The sequence below is a fragment of the Limulus polyphemus genome, unplaced genomic scaffold, assembly GCF_000517525.1.
Source record: "Limulus polyphemus unplaced genomic scaffold, Limulus_polyphemus-2.1.2 Scaffold1050, whole genome shotgun sequence".
Taxonomy (NCBI): domain Eukaryota; kingdom Metazoa; phylum Arthropoda; class Merostomata; order Xiphosura; family Limulidae; genus Limulus; species Limulus polyphemus.
Window position 1 is genome coordinate 305233 of NW_013666660.1, and position 18165 is coordinate 323397.

General features: G+C 35.4%; 1 protein-coding gene and 1 long non-coding RNA gene across 8 annotated transcripts in view; one reads left to right on the forward strand and one right to left on the reverse strand.

Moving 5' to 3' along the window:
• LOC111086373 overlaps positions 1-17739 on the forward strand; it is a 20207-nt gene extending 2468 nt beyond the window's left edge. The window contains exons 2-3 of the long non-coding RNA XR_002611095.1: positions 6826-6833; positions 17729-17739. This is a non-coding gene — a long non-coding RNA (uncharacterized LOC111086373). The remainder of the gene's footprint in view (positions 1-6825; positions 6834-17728) is intronic.
• LOC106461874 (adenosine 3'-phospho 5'-phosphosulfate transporter 2-like) overlaps positions 1-18165 on the reverse strand; it is a 52922-nt gene that overhangs the window by 2396 nt on the left and 32361 nt on the right. For all 7 annotated transcript variants that reach the window (XM_013921738.2, XM_022388954.1, XM_022388953.1 and 4 more), the window contains exons 5-7: positions 16291-16388; positions 15794-15886; positions 577-758 (exon numbers count right to left, since the gene is read on the reverse strand). In XM_013921738.2, the coding sequence (XP_013777192.1) occupies positions 577-758; positions 15794-15886; positions 16291-16388 (373 nt within the window). The remainder of the gene's footprint in view (positions 1-576; positions 759-15793; positions 15887-16290; positions 16389-18165) is intronic.

Below are 18165 nucleotides of genomic sequence, written 5' to 3' on the forward strand. Positions count from 1 at the left end.
GTGCTAACTCTTTTATCAAGATACTAACAGTATTATCATTACTCCGCCACAGTTTACTACAAACATTAAACTGAAAATATTCTTCCTTAATTCATAACCTGCGTACATTATTTTCATTCATATAACTTGTCCCCACACTAACATTAGTTCTATTAGTGAAAAAAACCATAGTAAATGGAACACACTGTCTGAATCTTGATATTAGAGAAATTAATTTCAACACACTTGTGCTTTCTCTTCAATTTCATGTTGTCTTCACTAACTGCTCCACGAGCATTCTTTTATTATTAGTTCTATTCTCATAATGTACCCCACACAATACTAACAATATTGTTTCTCTTCTCACATTTAGTCATTTTAATTTTTCTAGCAAAATATTACAATTGAATCTTAATCAAGAAATTAATCATATTCAGCAGGTGTTCTATGATTTATTTGTGAATCTCTCTATCTATATATGTTCTACTATTATCTGCTAGATAATTATTTTTTTTATTTATTCTTGTCAATATAATTTCTGTGAAGTGATTAAATTCTGAAAATGTTTTTATTCCACCAAAAAATTAATTGACTTACTGGTAGTCAAATGGTTTTGAAAAGATGATAAATGAAAGAATAATGGTGACAGCTTTCCGACAAGTTGTGACTGTCACAGCAACAAAGGCACCAAAAGTTCTAATAAGGGCTAGGACGAGCTGAACTCCACAAAACCCGGCCAGAGAAAACATAAAGCCATAACCATAGGTTTCCATAGGATGCTAAAAAGAAAAAGATCACAAAATTATATGATGTGCATGAAACACCTAAACTTAGAAAAGATATTACAAAAACATGTACACATGGTTGTATGAAGATCAGCAAAATTTAAGATTTTATTAAATTTAATGCATTAAGTACACCAAATTCAGACTGTAGAAACTTTAACCACATTGCTACCGTGAAATAGGCTGCTTTGAACAAAAAGTGATGCAACTTTTTACCACTTCTGCCAAGTTTCTTGACTCAACTTCTACACCTCCTCACTTCCTGTCTTACAACAATTTTCTTGGAGAATGAATGCTACTGAAAATCCTTGCAGAGATTGTGTTCATTTTTAGTCAATTTGTGCATGTTTTCTGCATTTTTAAGAGAAAAAAGATGGAGGTGTGGAGTCTCCTTAAAATAATCTGCAAATATTTAAAATAAGAAATTTAAAGTGTTTTACAAGAGCTTTAAAAAGAAAGCCCATTACGGACTGGAGTTCACTTTTACTTGTAGACTTTAACCAGGTGCAGAGCTGGGTATGCAATTGGCCTCATAAAAAAATTAGTTAAACTGCACATCTACTTAATTTGTTAGAACTAATTAATGCTTGAAGATCAGTGATTCCAAGATGTAGGTTTAATCCAGAAGGTTGAATGGTATATAAAGTCTTTTATTTCTCTATCAACTATAGTTTTGAAATCAGTGTCAATATCCACGAGAATCACATTATTAACAGAATGACCAGATTTGTTGAAGTGTTGGGCAGTTGGATGTCTTTATTGACGTTAAAAAAAAAGATGATTGTTGAAATGCTCTCTAAGAGTCATTTGGGTCTGTCCTACATTATGATGATTGCATTTTCACACTGTATGTAGTAAAAGGTGTTGTGTGTTTTTCAAGAAATTTATTTAGTAACTTGAAAGTTTTTTTTGTCATATTAGGGAGAAGAAAAAAAAACACTTGTTAGATATGAACTTGCAAGTTAGACAACAAGCTTTGTTACATGAATAAAACCATTCTGTGGTGGGTTGTAATTCACTTTTACATGAACAAAAATATCTAAGATTTCAACTCTTCTGGAAGGAAACAACAGGAACTTAAGGAAAAAATGTCATAATAAATGAAAATGTTTTTTCAGAATACACAAACCATTTCTAAGTTTGAATTGGTAGATAATAACAAAAGGAATGGCATTACGCTGTTTGAATCATCATATTCCATCATGTCTCTCATGCAAATCATCATGCATCATCTCTGAACCAATAGTAGCATTACATGCTCACGGGATGCATGTGACTCTCTCTATACTCCTCTACCGAAGCTTCACTTCAATGTTTGGCAGAAGGCATGAGCACTGGAAAAGTGAGGAGGAACGGTGGGAAGTGTAAGCAGAGGTAAGAACCTATCAGAAATACATTTTCGGTATAGGAAAATTATAACTTCCGATACCGTACTTACCTCCTCTCACAAGATTAGCTATAATCCCACATTAAAAAGAAGGAGTGACCAGTGTCAGGGAAGAAAGAAGTACCCCTGCAAGCATCCAAAGGATACCCCTGACCATGGGAGATATAAATCCAAAGATCTGAAGAGGAGACCCTTGCCACTTCTGACCCAGGTATACTTTTTACCCTGTGTAGTGAGTGTCATGGATAAGGGCAGAAATTGTGAGGTGTAGAGTGGCTAGTGTGTGTCAAACCGTACTCGGTTAGTCAACTACATCCAAAACCTATTTACATGGGGGTAGGATGAGGATCATACTATTTTCACCTCAAACCCAAGAATCAGGGATTAAGATTGGTACAGATTTGTGGGTATGCCTCAAGGATTCTCCCTGTTTTATCAAACTGGGAATAGACATCTGGTATAAAAAGGATGTTGATCACATATAATCAACTCCCTCAACTGTGGCATAGGCCAGCACCATCCAAAGGCAATACCATCCCCATAAGATGAGAATGAAGGATAGTCAAGAACAAGTACTGGAACAATCCCACATACTACCACTGTGACTAAAGACAAAGACAGAGCAATTTAGGGAGGAAAATAGACAACCTGTACTTGTGGGAGGACTTATGTTGATTGATTCACTCTAATCCAAAACCTCAACATTGGGAACCAACTTCCACGAGAAGGTAGGATGAGGTCTCCCAATCAAAGGGGTGAACTGCAATTGTGACGGCTCAACTCCAGTATGTATGTAAAATGTATCAGGAGGCCACATCATCCATTAAGGTGATGGTTCAACTCCAGTGTTTGTGTAAATAGCATCAGGAGGCCACATCAACCAGGAGGGCAATGAATCAACTCCAGTGATTGTATAATAGGTATTAGGAGGCCATGTCAACCAGAAGGTGACGTCTCAACTCCAGTGGTTGTGGAAATGTTAGTAGGAGACCACATCATCTGTGATGGTGATGGCTCGACTCCAGTGCTTACATAAACGTTAGTAGGAGGCCACGTCATCTGTGATGGTGATGGCTCGACTCCAGTGCTTACATAAACATTAGTAGGAGGCCACATCATCTGAAAAGGTGACAGCTCAAATCCTGTGGTTGTGTAAATGGAAGTAGGAGGCCATGTCAACCAGCAAGTTTACGGCTCAACTCCCCCAGAGGCCACGTTGCATCTACACCAGCAGAACACCACCACGCTGCTCTCAAGTAAATTATTTGAAATTTTTACATGTGGAACTCATTCAGGAGAGTGCCTCTTTGGTCAACCATCCCAGCAGCTTGGAACTGGAAGTGGTAAGGACTCCCATACCCCAATTAAGGAAAGGAGGGTGACAATGCAGTGGGTGACCATGAAACTCTATTTTGAAAAGCAGACCATACCTGGTTATTTACTTGAGGCATGACAGGGATGGGCAGCAATCCCCTTCTACTTTACCCATGTAGTCCATATGGAATACCCCATCTCTATGGTGAGTGTGCAAAGCCATGGATAAGAGAGCACGAGTCAACATGGCTGACAGTGCGGATTTAGAGTTAAAGAATACAGAGTGGGATCCATGATAAAAAGGAAGAGAAAAAGCCCCTGACGAAAAAGGAAAATGAAGAAACTTACCAGTTAAAGTTGCATCAAAGTCTGGAGAATGGCCACAAGTGGTAGACGAAACCCCAATGCAGAAGAAAGCATATGATGAAGATAGTGGAAGATAAATGTCCTGGGAGTGGTCCACATACTGGATTGTAGAATCTTCTCCATCAGATGAAGAAGACGAGATGCCTGATCTGATGGAAGAAAACATGGAACAGTGTACAGGAGAAAGAAGGCAGGGAAGAGGATGCCAAACGAACCAAAAGGTGGACCCAATTCACCAGGTTAGAAGGGGAAGGATCACGAAGCGAGGAGGATTACCAGGGGATTTAAAGATAGTTGTGTGTGCTCTGAAAAGTAATAATAACAACAAGGGCCCTGACTGGACACAGAAACCTATCTGGATCCAGTCCAGGGTAATGTTGGGACATAGAATGAAGGAAAATAGGAGAAAAGGATGAACAACCCTCTTAAGCTGCTGAAGTCTTTGGGAGAAAGAAACGATCGGAATAAAGGAGAAGATAGGTTGGGTGATATAGGGTACATGAAATGGTAATGGCAAACAAATCATACCATCAATGACCACAGGCCAAGAGAAGAAGGGAATAAGTTTTAAGAGACAGATGAAACAAGGAGCATGAGGAAAGTGGTTCAAACAGAGGTAAAGTAAGGGCATGGAGGACCACATTAATGTCCCAATCCAGAAGGACAGGATGCCTTAGTAGCCTCTGAATCCTGAAGGAAAGCATGAGCTCCGTAAGAACAGCAGAAATAAAAATCTTACAGTATCGGGAAAAATTGAAGGTATGGGATAAGGCTGCCCAATATCCAGAAAGCAAGTTGACCCACAACCCACAGTTGAAAAGTCAGGTAAGAAATTCCAAGCCTACAGAAGGCTTGTCAACAGGAAATCCCCTGTTAGCAGACCAACAGTGGAAGACTTTCCACTTACACTGGTATACTTTCATGGAAAAAGTCTGTAAGGAACAAGCTAACAAGGAGGTGACTTGACATGTGAAACTAGATTGTCTCTCCTAAGACCAGACAAAAACCAGGTGTGAAGACAGACGATGGGGAGATTGGGATGAAGAACATGGGGCTAAGGTTGACAAAGAGGGGAAGGAGATAATGGAAGAGGTACAGGTGGAGCAGACATTGTAACCTGGGAAACCAAGGTTGTGCTGGCCAAAAAAGTGCAACCAGGAGGACTCGGCAAGGAGTGGACCAGAGCATCAACCACCAAAGCCTGAGGATGTGGTACATGTGACCAAAAGAGGGGCAACTTGGTATTGAAGCCCATAGCAAAATCATGCAATTGGGGAGAACCCCCCGCAGTGGCAAAGATCTCTGAAAAAGAGAGAATCTAATGCCCAATCTGTTAGATAGATCTAGCCTGGTCATGAAAGACGATGTATGATGAGATTGAAAGCACCCAGCACATGACATGCGATAAGATGAATGTTATGTGCAAGGACTCAGTATAAGAGCTCCAACACCTGAAAACAGTAGTCTCTGGACTGGGTGCCCCCTTAGTGGTGGTTGTGAGTCACCATTGTAGAGTTGTCAGAATAAACCATCACCAGACAATGACAGGGAGAAGAAGTAAGTGATGTAAATCCCGACGTACTGTTAGAAGTTTGAGAACATTGATAGCAAGACCTTGAAGGGATGCATCCATGAACAAATGTAGATCTGGACGTGGGGGAGGAAGTGGCATGCCAACTGACGTATGAGCTTTGTCCAGCCACCAGTGCAGATCATCTCTCAGGGAGATGGGGAAGGAAAGAGAATACCGGGCAAGGTTCCATCATTCGTGAAGCACCCATTGCAGGGATCTTATGTAGGCACGACCAAGATGGACAAGTGTAGTCATGGAGGACCACATCCCCAAAAGTGATAGAACCTCATGAGCAGTAAGTGACCAAGCCAAGAGGGCATGGTGAACTAAAAATTCCATGGATCGAAGACATAAAAGAGAAGGCAAAGATCGACTGAGACTGGTGTAAAAAAAACAGATGTACAAGATATTGAGTGGGTCGAAGGAATGACTTCTCCAATTTGATCAACCAGTCCACCTGATCCGCAACAGAAAGAGTTGGTGGGTATGATTGGTCAATTCCTGTTTGAAATAAGCCAGTTGTCCATGTAATAATGAAATTGCATTCCCAGAGCATGAAGATGATGAGTAAATGTCCAGACTATGCAATAAAACACATAAGGTGCCAATGCGAGTCTGAAGGGAAGGGCCCAAAATTGGTAATGCATCCCGAGATGGTCAAATTGAAGATAAGGTCGAGACTGCTGGGCTATCAGGATGTGGAGGTAAGCATTAGAGACATCCACAATCCTGGTGAAAGTGATCATTTCAGGGTGAGAAAAGCCTCGGGAATACAATGAAGCAGTTGAGGTGAGATAAACTGATAATCAGCCGCCAATCCCCTAGTTTCTTGGGGACCATGAAAAGACGGGAAAAAAAAACCCTGGAAGGTTGGTGGACCAATGCGATAGCTTGCTGCAAAATCAAATCATGAACTGCCTCGGACAGACACTGGCAACCCATGGAGGAAGGAGAAACAGGAGGAGGTGAAAGCAACTGGACAATGAAACCTTCTGAGAGAACCCTTATCATCCATTGATCATCAACAAAGGGATGCTAGCGAGGAAGAAACTTCAACAGTCAAGCTCCCACCAGCCCGGAACCCACAGGGTAGTCACCAGTACTGCTGGCAACAGTTGTTACATCACCAAGGATATTGACAAAAAAAGTACCTCAATTAGAAAGAACAGGCAAGGGTTGGGAGGATGAAGGACAGGAAATGGGAATAGGTGGCATATGAGACTCTGACTGAGAGAAATTGGTAACGGAGGATGTGAAGGTGGAATGCTGATGGGCTGGTGTAACCCGAGGCTTGATGGTTTCTGGGATTGTACCAAAGAAAAGGAGCATATGTTGAGGGTAAATTGACCTGAGCCAATACAGCATCCCTACCAATAAGGTTCCAACAACAACAAAAAACACGTATGTAACACTGAGCCGAGGACAAAATGTGGGCTAATATGGAGGAGAGAAGGTGCAGGGTATCGGCAGAAAACCCATCAGGATTTCTGTAAAGAGCCTCCAAGAGGAGATGTATGGAAGAAAGATACTGTAGAAAGTTGGTTAGGGCAAGACAAAGACATGAATATTGGGCATAGGTAACACTAACATTAGATTCGGGAGCCCAGCCCAAAAGGTAACAATGAACCCAAGAAGGGGCATGCTGATCCCCTCACTTAATTGAGACAAATTGATCAGCATGTACCTGAATACCTGGGGAGGGAGGAAATACCAAAAATAGTTGACAATAGTTCATGTAACAGAGAAGAGCGAGGTGAATAAGAGATGGGGGAAAGGGAAAAAACATCACAAACCTGAGACACAAAATTAGTGAAAACTGAATTAGGTCTAGACGAATCCTCAGGTTGCAAGTGGGAAAGAACAGCAAACTCTGGAGGCAAGAAAAGATGGTCAAAATCCTCGTCATTTTCAAGAATGTCTGCTGATTCAGAAGGAGCCTGGGCGATGTCAGGGGAACAAGTTTGACCCATGTAGCATTCAATCTTCTGATGTATGAAAGCAGAAAGATCTACCATCGAGTCGCCTGCACCCGAGGCCTGAAAAACACCACTATTCAGTGGTGTGACTCCTGAAGTGGTTACATGAACTTTAGAATTCATAACTCACAAAAATATATACACAAATGGTTGAGTGTTGCAAAAATATTTATAGCAACAAAATGAACTGGTTGTTAGAGAAGAAATTAAAAGTTAATCTAAAAAAAAAAACTTTTGTCGAACAAATTTTTTCTCCTCGTGACAAAGAAGCACGATAAAACAAAAAAGAAGACATTGGAACTCAAACACTGCCAAATGAGAAGTGAAGCTTCGTAGAGGAGTATAGATGGAATTACATGTATCATGTGAGCATGTCGTTGGTTAAGAGATGACGCATGATGATTTGCATGAGACATGTTGGAATATGATAATTCCAACAAAGGGGGTGGGAGTGAGTGCAAGTCTTATGGCATGCATAAAGTTTGCATATAGGGGGCTGCACTGAACGAGAATAGCTAATCTTGTGAGGTAAGTACCATATCGGAATTGGTTGTCCAAATAAAAAATGTGATCTATGTAGAATTTCCAAGTGTAAGGTTTCACAGGGCTTTGTTGTAAGAGTTGTTGTCTTTCAATATGGCCCATAAATATGTTGATAAAGTTAGGTTTCATCTTGGTACCCTTTATGGTTCTATTTATCTGAAAATAATGTTTGTTGTTAAACTCAAAGTTGCTAAGAAAGGAGATAAAACAAGACTGGTAAGATTGGTTACATTTTGAGATTTGGGTTGAAAAGGTTTAGGGCAGCTTTTAGAATATCAACCCCTAAACTGTATAAAATATCAGTATATATGGAAAAAACATCCATCATACAAAGAAGGCTGTTAAGAAATAAATGTACATTGTAAATGATTTCTTCAATTATATTAATAAAATGAGTCCTGTCCCTTATGTAAGAATGGAGAGCACATGAAATATCTTTGGTGGTCAACAAAAGCAGAAAGCTTTTCAATAGCTTTGTTTATATTAGAAATTATTGCATGGGCAGGATTATTAAGTTTGTGTATTTTTGGTAAGAGATAAAATCTACCTGGAAAAAACTACTTGCATGTCAAGTACCGGTAGGTTTCTTTGTCAGTTTTCTTGTTTTAGAAGAGTTCTTTAAGTTTATAACTGATGGTTTTAGTAAAACAAGCTGTAAGTTCCCGTGTGAGTTTCTTGTAGAAATTAGTGTCCTCAAGTTGAAAGTTGACTTCAATAACAATCTTCTTTGATAAGTATAACAATAGCTTCAACTTTGTCCATTGTCTTTATTACAATCCTGTTGTTAGAGTCAAGGTCCTTTCTTTTTGGTTCAGATTATTATGACATTGCGTGAAAGATTTTAAGGTTTGTTTTATGTCATTTTCTACAGCTTTAATATAGTTCTCTAAATGTGGTCCTCTGTTTAGTGGAGGTATCCAAGAGGACCTTTCTTTGAAAATCAGAGTATGTTAGTTGTCAGCAGGGTGAAATCTGTTGAATGTTTGTTTGCTTTAGAGCAAAGCCACATCTGGTTATCTGCTGTGTCCACTGCAGGAAATTGAACCTGATTTTAGCATTGTAAGTCTGTAAACATACAGCTGTCCCACCAGGAGACAGTCTGAGCTGTCAGAAAGAATTCATTAACAAAGCTATTGGTCAAACAGAAGCTAAGACCTTTACTAAGGAGACTGAGCTTGCCATTTGAAAGATTAATTACATTGGAAACATTGGGAGAGAGTTGATTATTATTTACAGAACTTATGAAAGGGCTCATGTCCAATAAAAGATAAAGTGTTTTAAAACGTTTGTTTTGGATTTTCATGATAAAAAAATGGGGAACTGGTAGTTTCAGGTAGAGTACCTGGTACAGTGGTAAAATCATCATAAAAAAAGAGAAAGGATGATGATCAAAAATAGTGTTAAAATAAGTCACAGTTTTTGAATTGGTTATATTTCTAAGAAACTGTTTATTTATTATTATTTTTAAGAAGGAATGAATCAGATCTCTGTATCAATTTATGAAGTTTTTCTTCTTCCAGTGAAGGGTTGGAGAGGTGACCATGGTAACAACTTTCATTAGTTACAATATTAACAGAATTTTCAAACAAGTTCTTAGTAATATTCATGAGTTCTCAGAAGGTATTTTTGAGAATCTGGTGCTGTTTGTTGCAGACGTTTTGGTCATGAGCTCCTATTGTGACAGATGTTTTGAGTGTGGGAGAGAAGATATGTTTCTATTATTTATATTACAAAGTATCAATTCAGCGTGTTGATAGTATCTGGTGCATTTCTTCGTAACCTTTTTATGTTTATGAAAAAGTTGTTTTCTGCAGTAGTTAAAAGATTTACAATGTATTATAGATATGTTAATATTATTGTTATGACAGCAGAAGTCACGTGACGCTGGTAACCCGTAATGAGTATCTTGAACGTTCCCGAAGGCTCGAGTGTTTGCCAGACGCCCTCTATTTTGTATATATAAGATCGGCGAGAAGTAACAGCACAGAGAATTGAATAGCAGACAGGGAGATAGAGACAGATAATCGAGTCAATGTGTAAATCATTGTGAATTATAGCGTGTGTTTAAGTTAAAGTGACTGTGGAAATTAAGTGTATTGCAAAGTTGTATTGAGAAAGAATAAACTAGTTTTATTTAAGAAAGAACTTGTATTGCTGAAGTTCTTCCGAAAGAATTTTTACGAGTAATTAACAAACGACCAGAGACATAACATTATATATGTTACAGAGGCAAGTCAGCATGTTGATAGTATCTGGTGCATTTCTTAGTATGTTTTCTAAGTTTCTGAAAAAGTTATTTTCTGCAACAGTTAATGGATGTACAGTGTTATAGATCGATTATTGTCAAATACTGGGTTGAAAATGTCACTGGAATGGTGAAGTAACGAACGAGTTCAAGGGTAGGAAGAGTTGATTTGCTGTCTTCTTTAGAAAGTAGTAAAATGGTATGATGCAACATAAGATTTAGGTTGAAGATCATTATAAGAGGTGATGCTAATAGAAGATGGAATAAGAAGTTTTGATGAAGAAAGCTAAACAGCAGAAGAGGGGACACAGTTGTTTATAACATGCAGTAGTTATGGTAGCATTGCCTCTGGATAGTTTCAAAGATAGAGAAGTGGAAGGTGAAAGAATTTGGGAAGAATGGGTAGCAGATAGAAGAGGCACAAGAATAATGAATTTTTTTAGTTGGGGGAACTAATTACGGGTGGGACAGTGTAATTTCAGTTGGTTTCTTTAGAAGAACCAAAAGATGTACCTGGAGGAATGCTGAGAAAAGGTGGATAAGTTGTTTGATGGGAAGAATGAATAGCATAAGCACTAGAGAGTAACACACTGGTAGTTGCAAAGTGGAGAGGAATGTGGAGTTTGGATAGGAAAGGGTAGAACTGGTAATAACAGCTAAGTGAGATGGTTGGGGAACTTTGAAGAGGAAGACAATACAGGGGGAGTACAGTATATAATAGTGTGTATATGTTTCATTAGTGTTTTATAAAGTATTTAGCAGTAAAAGTTTATGTTTTCATACAAACAAAAATTATGATATTTATAGATTTTTATTTATCTATAATCCAAATAGTGTAATTTTCATGCTGTTCTGATAATGTTGGTTTCAAAATGTGAGCTATTATTTTCACCCTTGTAAATTACAACAAATGTTTTAACATATATACCACTCTTTCAAGCTGTTAATTTCTGATATAATAATTTTTGTTATAAACATATTACATACACTGAAATTATTATTATTTTTTTTATATTATGGATGGGAAGGACTTCTCTACAAACTACTTATGATAGCAGGTTGTGAAGAGACGTGTTTCTATAGAAGCTGGTGACATGGACATGGTTGGTGTTCCACATATTGCTATAGTTCTTAATGAAGGATGGAGTAGGAAAGGTTATGGATGTAGGTACACTGCAAGCTCTTGAATAGCAGTTATTATTGTCAAAGAAGAAAAAATTCTTGTTCATAGACATAAAAAATAACTTTTGTTGTGTGTGTGTGTGTGTGTGTGTGGCAGCAGCAAGGAAAGAAGAGAATGAGCATGTTTGTTATGGAAACTGGAACGAGTTCCCCTCTAGTGCAATGGAGTCTGGTGTAATTGTAGAAGGATTTCTAAAGGATTTTACACAGTTTTTTTTCTCTACAACTACAATCAAGTATGGGAAAAATAACATAAGAAGAGATCTGCTAAAGGAATGTGACCTATTTGTGTAAATAAAGAATGGACCCTCTTCAGATTTATTAATAGTATCTGATGGTATTAGTGAATTTAAGTGCATGCCAAAAGCAGAGGGAATGACACCCTTACGGGCTACTCTGTCAGTTAAAAGTTTCTTTTGTAAACAGTTGAAAATACACAAAACTGAAAAATATACATACATATCATTAGCTATGTCAACTACATATAGTTTGGAAAAATATTTACGTGATTTCATGATTTCATTATTCAGTTAAAACTGAAAGATAGCAAATATTAGGTCAACTACATCTAGTTTGTAAAAACATTTAACAAGTTCATTGTTTGGACACCTCAACATAAGTACTGAACGAATCACTCAAGATAATGATTTTTGGACAGCTTGGAACAGTTATATTTTCAAGCGCTCTTGTTTTAAAAGAAGCACATTATGTTCTTGAGACTAAAAGAAAGGTAAGAGCCAGAAAGAAAGAAAATTAATAGGAAATAAATACAAGTACCATAATAATTCTGAATATCCCACACCTGGGATCCTGTACTATTTTCATACTTTTATGTTTGAGATATGGTAAAATGGTGACAATTTATTTTATTCCGAGATTTTTTTTACGGGTACAAAGTTCTACCTCACAAAATTTGGATTTCAAAGTTAATTTTCACTAAGTAATGTAAAAAGTATGAATGAAATACATTATAAATTTAAAGTTTGGAGACAGCTTGGATGGGTAATGAAAGAAACTTGATTACAAATGTACAATGTTTCAATAAGTTTATTTCATCGTCAGGTACATGTAGTTTACATAGGCCTATCAGGTATAAGAGGCCTACGTAAACTACTTGTACCCGATGATGACATAAACTTGTTGAAATATTCTACATTTGTAATAAAGTTACTTTCACTACCCATACAAGCCAATCTCCAAACCTTAATTTCTAAAAAGGGGGTTCCTTGTCATCAAACATTATAAATTTATAAATTAATTCTATATTCTAGAGTCATTTCACTATAATATTATAAATATTAAGTTAAACAGGCCTTCCAACAGACCCCTCAGGAAAATTAGGAACTTCAGTAGAGCAAAGTTTTTCAAAAAGTAAGGCTGTTAGTAGGTAAAAAGCAGAAAATAACACAGAAGCATTAGTCACTGTACTAGATGAGCAAGAACCAGCAGAAACTTTTCTGCAGCTGGATTTATTTCCACTCTGTTTTGTAGAATAGTTTTCACTGGTTACAACTAAACTTCCTCTTAGCCAATTTTTTGTGTTATCTTCTTATGCATATTTCAAGATTTGTTGTTTGTTACTATTATAACAAGTTACTGTTATTTGACAAACATCACAGAAATAGTGAAACTGGTCATTTAGCGCTGGCTGACGACAACAATAACATGAAAGATCGTGACCATTATTGTCTACACACAGATTAACCATTGGTGCTGGAATTGTTTTTCCATACAGCATTTTAGCTTTCTACACTACTCTGAAAATATAAAACTTGTTAAAGAGGTTGTATCAAGCACAACAGCCATGGACACATGATTTTAACAAGTAATGAAACATCAAGTGCAAGTAATATCTGTTAAAACTATCAAAAACTACTCATTTTGGAGCATGAATGACTAGAGCTGGATGATTTGTTCAATTATGTATGAATAGTGATTACATCGATTAGTGTTCCATAAACTAACTGATTAACCAAAGTTACATTTGATCAATTAATGGAACAAAAATAACCAACTAATCAAAATTAGTGTTTCTAATTATTACCATTTTTGATTATTCCAATAACTGATTAATTGAATTATCACAAAAATAATTGACTAATCTAAATTAGGGTTTTGATTATTCCAATTATCCAAATAAATAAGCACAAAGCTACATAATGGATGGTTGGGGGGGGGGGATGCTTCGTGGCGTGAGAGTATCGGATTTGATTCCTGTTGTCACTAAATTTGCTTGTCTTGTCTTTGTTTTTCAAAGCTACTAAGATTACCTGCCACTGTCACTAATTTTGAACTGCTGACTAAGAGAAAACAACTGCCTAGTAGCACCCATTGCCAACACTCTGGCTACTTAACTACTTAAGTATTAAATAAAGTGTAAATTTACTGTTTTTTGTTTTACACTGTGTAATGTTTCTAATTTCTAATTACATAAATATATTCTTTAATGTTGTATAAGCAGGTGCATTTGTGGGGGAGATCCCCATCCATTTTTGTTCTAGAAAGTAATAGTGGTATTCTTTAATGTTGTATAAGCAGGTGGGAATCTAGGGGGGGGGGGGATCAAAGGGGGGCAACCTCCCATAATCTTTTTCAGAAATTAACAACTGTATTAATTAATGTTATACAAGCAGGTACAGATGATTTAGGAGAGCAGTCCAGGTCCTTCCACCTATTTTTTCCAGAAACTAATAACTGTATTATTTAATGTTGTATAAGTAAGCACATATCAAGAAATAGTATTGCTTGGGACAAAATATTTGTTACAAAATTGATTTTTTCATTGTTTGGAAGTTATAATACTTACAAGAAAGATGTTTTTGTACTGTTTATATTTAAAATAAGCTAAGATGCAAGTTCTATGACTGTATAAGTAAAGGCTTAGAGAAAAGTGAAAAGAGGAATCTTGTTTACGAAAGCTAAAATACGAAATTTAGGTATGAATTTCATAACTTTTTTTTCTAAATATAATTACAACTATATATTTTTTATTACAATATTTGAAAAGTTTGTTCAGCTGTTTTTATTTTAATATCAAATACATTATTAGCAATAAAGACATTAGCTTTTAAATCTTTGGATTACAACCCAACTGAGCTATTCCTAATGATTTTGTAAATTTTCTAATTGATATTCTTTCCAAAATTAAAAGTAGTGTGTATTTAAATATAATAAAGACAATGAAAGTAATATATATTTATCAGTAGTATTAGTATAGGTTTAACAATATCATGAATTTCCCATTTTTGGGTAGCAGTTTCTCAAAGTGTGGATCTTTAACAACATTGACATTTCTCTAATTTATTTCTTATGAACATCAGTATTATTAAATATCATGTTTCGGTTTTGCACATGTTTTGAAAAATAATTTTATTTCCAACAATGATTATTTGTAATTAAGCACAAAGCTACACAATGTGCTCTGCCCACCATCAATTTATTCAATTTGCAGAAGATAAATGTGGGATTACTATGTATTTGAGGAACAAACAATGGTGGTATTAGCTGACATTAGTGATTTATCTGCCAAGTAGGAAATGTCCATTAAACTTATGGGAAAATGATTTTGACTAAAAAATTTTTTTTCTCAAATCATTAATTGTGTAAAGAAGGTGATTTTTGCCAATACAATGCTAGCTGGCAAATTTTTGTGAAATCCTGCTTGCAAGTGTGAAACTTATCAAAATCCCACTTCAGTTCTACATCAGATTTGCAGTCATCATCAATCTCCATGAAACATATTTCATACCACACATACAATGAATTTCATGGAAACAAAATCTTCAAATGAGGTCAGGACCATCCTATACCAGCCATAGCAAGCAACACATTCATATGAAGCTTTCATCAGCATTTATCACAACAAAACACTTCTGATTTTTTTGACAAAAGTATCTCAAAAAAAGCGAACAACAAAATCTTCAAATGTTAGATGTTTGTGTACAGAAGTTGTTGCCAAATTATAATACAATGCAAAAAAAAATGTATTTTTTTATGCACAACCTACATAAAAGATGTGTTCTAAAGTATTTTTACCACAGGAAAAGATGGCAGAGTTGGATTTTTCTTTCCCATTTTGACAACTAAAATTTTAGTCAGTAGCCAATTTACTAATGACATATATGAGCTAGCTTAACCCTAGAGTCCATAACCAATTACTAATGACATATATTAGCTAGCTTAACCCTAGAGGCCATAACCAAGATATGGTATACAGCCAAGATACAAAACATCATCTATATTGGAAGAAGGGGCTTTACAACCTAGGTACTCATCATTATATTATTACCATAGATTGTGAATAACCCTCACCATGTACAAAAAATACACACACACACACATATATAAATGTTCTGGATATATCTCTAGTTAATAAATTACATTTAACAAGAACAACTACAATTTTAAAACTGTTTAAGTAAATGAATTGTTTCATTTGCTTACCTGTGCACAAAATAAAAAAGCAGGACCAAGCTGACCCAGCACTATCAAAATAATAAAGATGTAAGCTAGGCCAATAGTGTATGAGTAAAAAACCTGAAAACACCCACAGAACAGTAAGCAATGACACAATTACTTCTCCAACTAAAGTACATTAAAAGTTAATTCAATTGTTCTCTTTGTAAGAAACGAGTTAACAGCCAATAAGTTCACTTGCTATTAAAATATCTTATTTCTGAATAAACAAGTCACAAAAGCAATTAATTGCATTAACAATTAAAAATATACCTGAGAAAAAGTTAAACAAACTAAGTTTCAAGAATTTTTGTTACAGTTTTTCCACAAAATTTTTTATTTTAGTAGTTGTGCCTCATGTTTATGCATTATATTATTTAATGAGGTGAAACACAAGAATAACTTACATGGACCAAAGTAAAGCAATTACATTAGTTTCTCAGTATATAATACTATGCTCTGCTAAAAAAATTCACATAACTTACAACTTCCATATTACTGGCTGCATGCACCTTCATGGATTTTTCTTGCACATTACCAATGATTGCATCTGTTACTAAAGCTGAAGAAATCAGAAGAACCCCTACAATTTAGATAAGAAAAAATGAGAAAGGTGATACAGAACACAAAAAAGTTTCATTGTGCGGCTTGTGAGCTTTGATTGCCAGTATGAAACTCGAAAATTCAACTTCTTGCCTCACCAAACAAAATTACTAAAAATGCATTTTCTAACATAACAGAATACTTTCCAGTTTAATTTTGAAGAGATTTAATCTTTAAAGTAACTGCAGTTGATTTGTTTGATTCTAGAAAGACATGTCCTTCAGGTTCATTTCAGAATTAGCGAGTTTAACAATAAAAAACACGAATTTGAGGAATAACTTCAGAGATATTGTTTAACTTTGAAGACATGTGAACCACTGAGTAATCCAAAACACAGGATGCACATTAAGGGTACGACTCCATGTCCTTATATGAAAGTCGACTCTAACCAAAATTGTTTTGGAAATGGTATTAAGTACCATTTGTAATATACCATATATATTTTGACTTTAATAGAGTATTAAATGGTTCAAAGTAAGAGAATTGTTTATGCACATAATTACAATTCAAAAGCCCCGAGGGTCTCCTAAAGTTTGTAAAAATCATGGTTGTACTTCCATTGTCATTTCGAAATTGCTCAATGTAGAGCCATAATATTTGGCATACAGCTTCTCTATGAATAAGCCTATGATTTTAATATAATAGATCTGAGATATTACCAAATTTTTATATTACATGTTGCAAAATAATTTGTTTTGCAAATGATAATTTTTGGAATACAATGCTTTATTGGCAAATGAACTGATATCTATGTAAAATTTTTGTTTAAGAATCATAGATCTGATAATGGTCTATCATCATAGATCCTTATAAAATTTTACTAGAAATCATTGAAGTAGTGATACCTATCTTATTATGAACTGTTAACATTGTATATGTAATTTTGGAAATATGCACCATAAGGCAGATATTATATGATCATCTTATTAATGTAATTACTAAGTTTGTTTGCTTTATAACTCACTAGATGGCATAGACATGTTTTGTTTGTAAATACAACTGAACCAAATCAATAACTGAAGATGGTTGTTTTAGAAAAACTTCATACGTCGTACTGACATATAAAGAATGTACAAGTTTTTTTTAAAGGTTTCTCAATCTTTCAACATATTAAATATAGAGGAACTTACTGTTTCATTGCTACTACATTTTTTTCAGGTAGGAAAAAATTAAAATTACAGGTGTGATGAAAATCATGTTTCTTAGTGTATCTGAAATAATAGTATCAATGAACACACAGCTAATTTGTTGTTTGTATATATGTATATATTGTCATTGTGTTTCCATGTTCTTCTCAGTTAAGCAATACTACAAATAAAGTTTATAAAACATGGAATTTACAGTGAATGCTAGTTGTCTGTATATCTAAGATTATAATAGGCCATATGATACAAAAGAAATTATCTAATTTCTGCTTTTAGGCCCGAAAGTGAACTGAATACGTTTTCATGAGTTTTTAACATGCTAAACACTCATGGTTTATTATGCAACTTGAACAAAATTCATACATTGATTTTTAAGTGAGCACAAAACATCAAAATCCTATAAATGGTTTGAATAATGTTTTACTCAGCATTTCTTCCACGCCTATAATGAGCAATTTATGTTATATTTGCTTATGTTTCAATATACAGATATAAATAAATCAGCAACCAAAGCACCTCCAGTTCATCAGAATCTTACAGCAAAATTGAAATATTATGATTCATCAAAACTGTATGTATAATTTCATATATATATATATATATATATATATA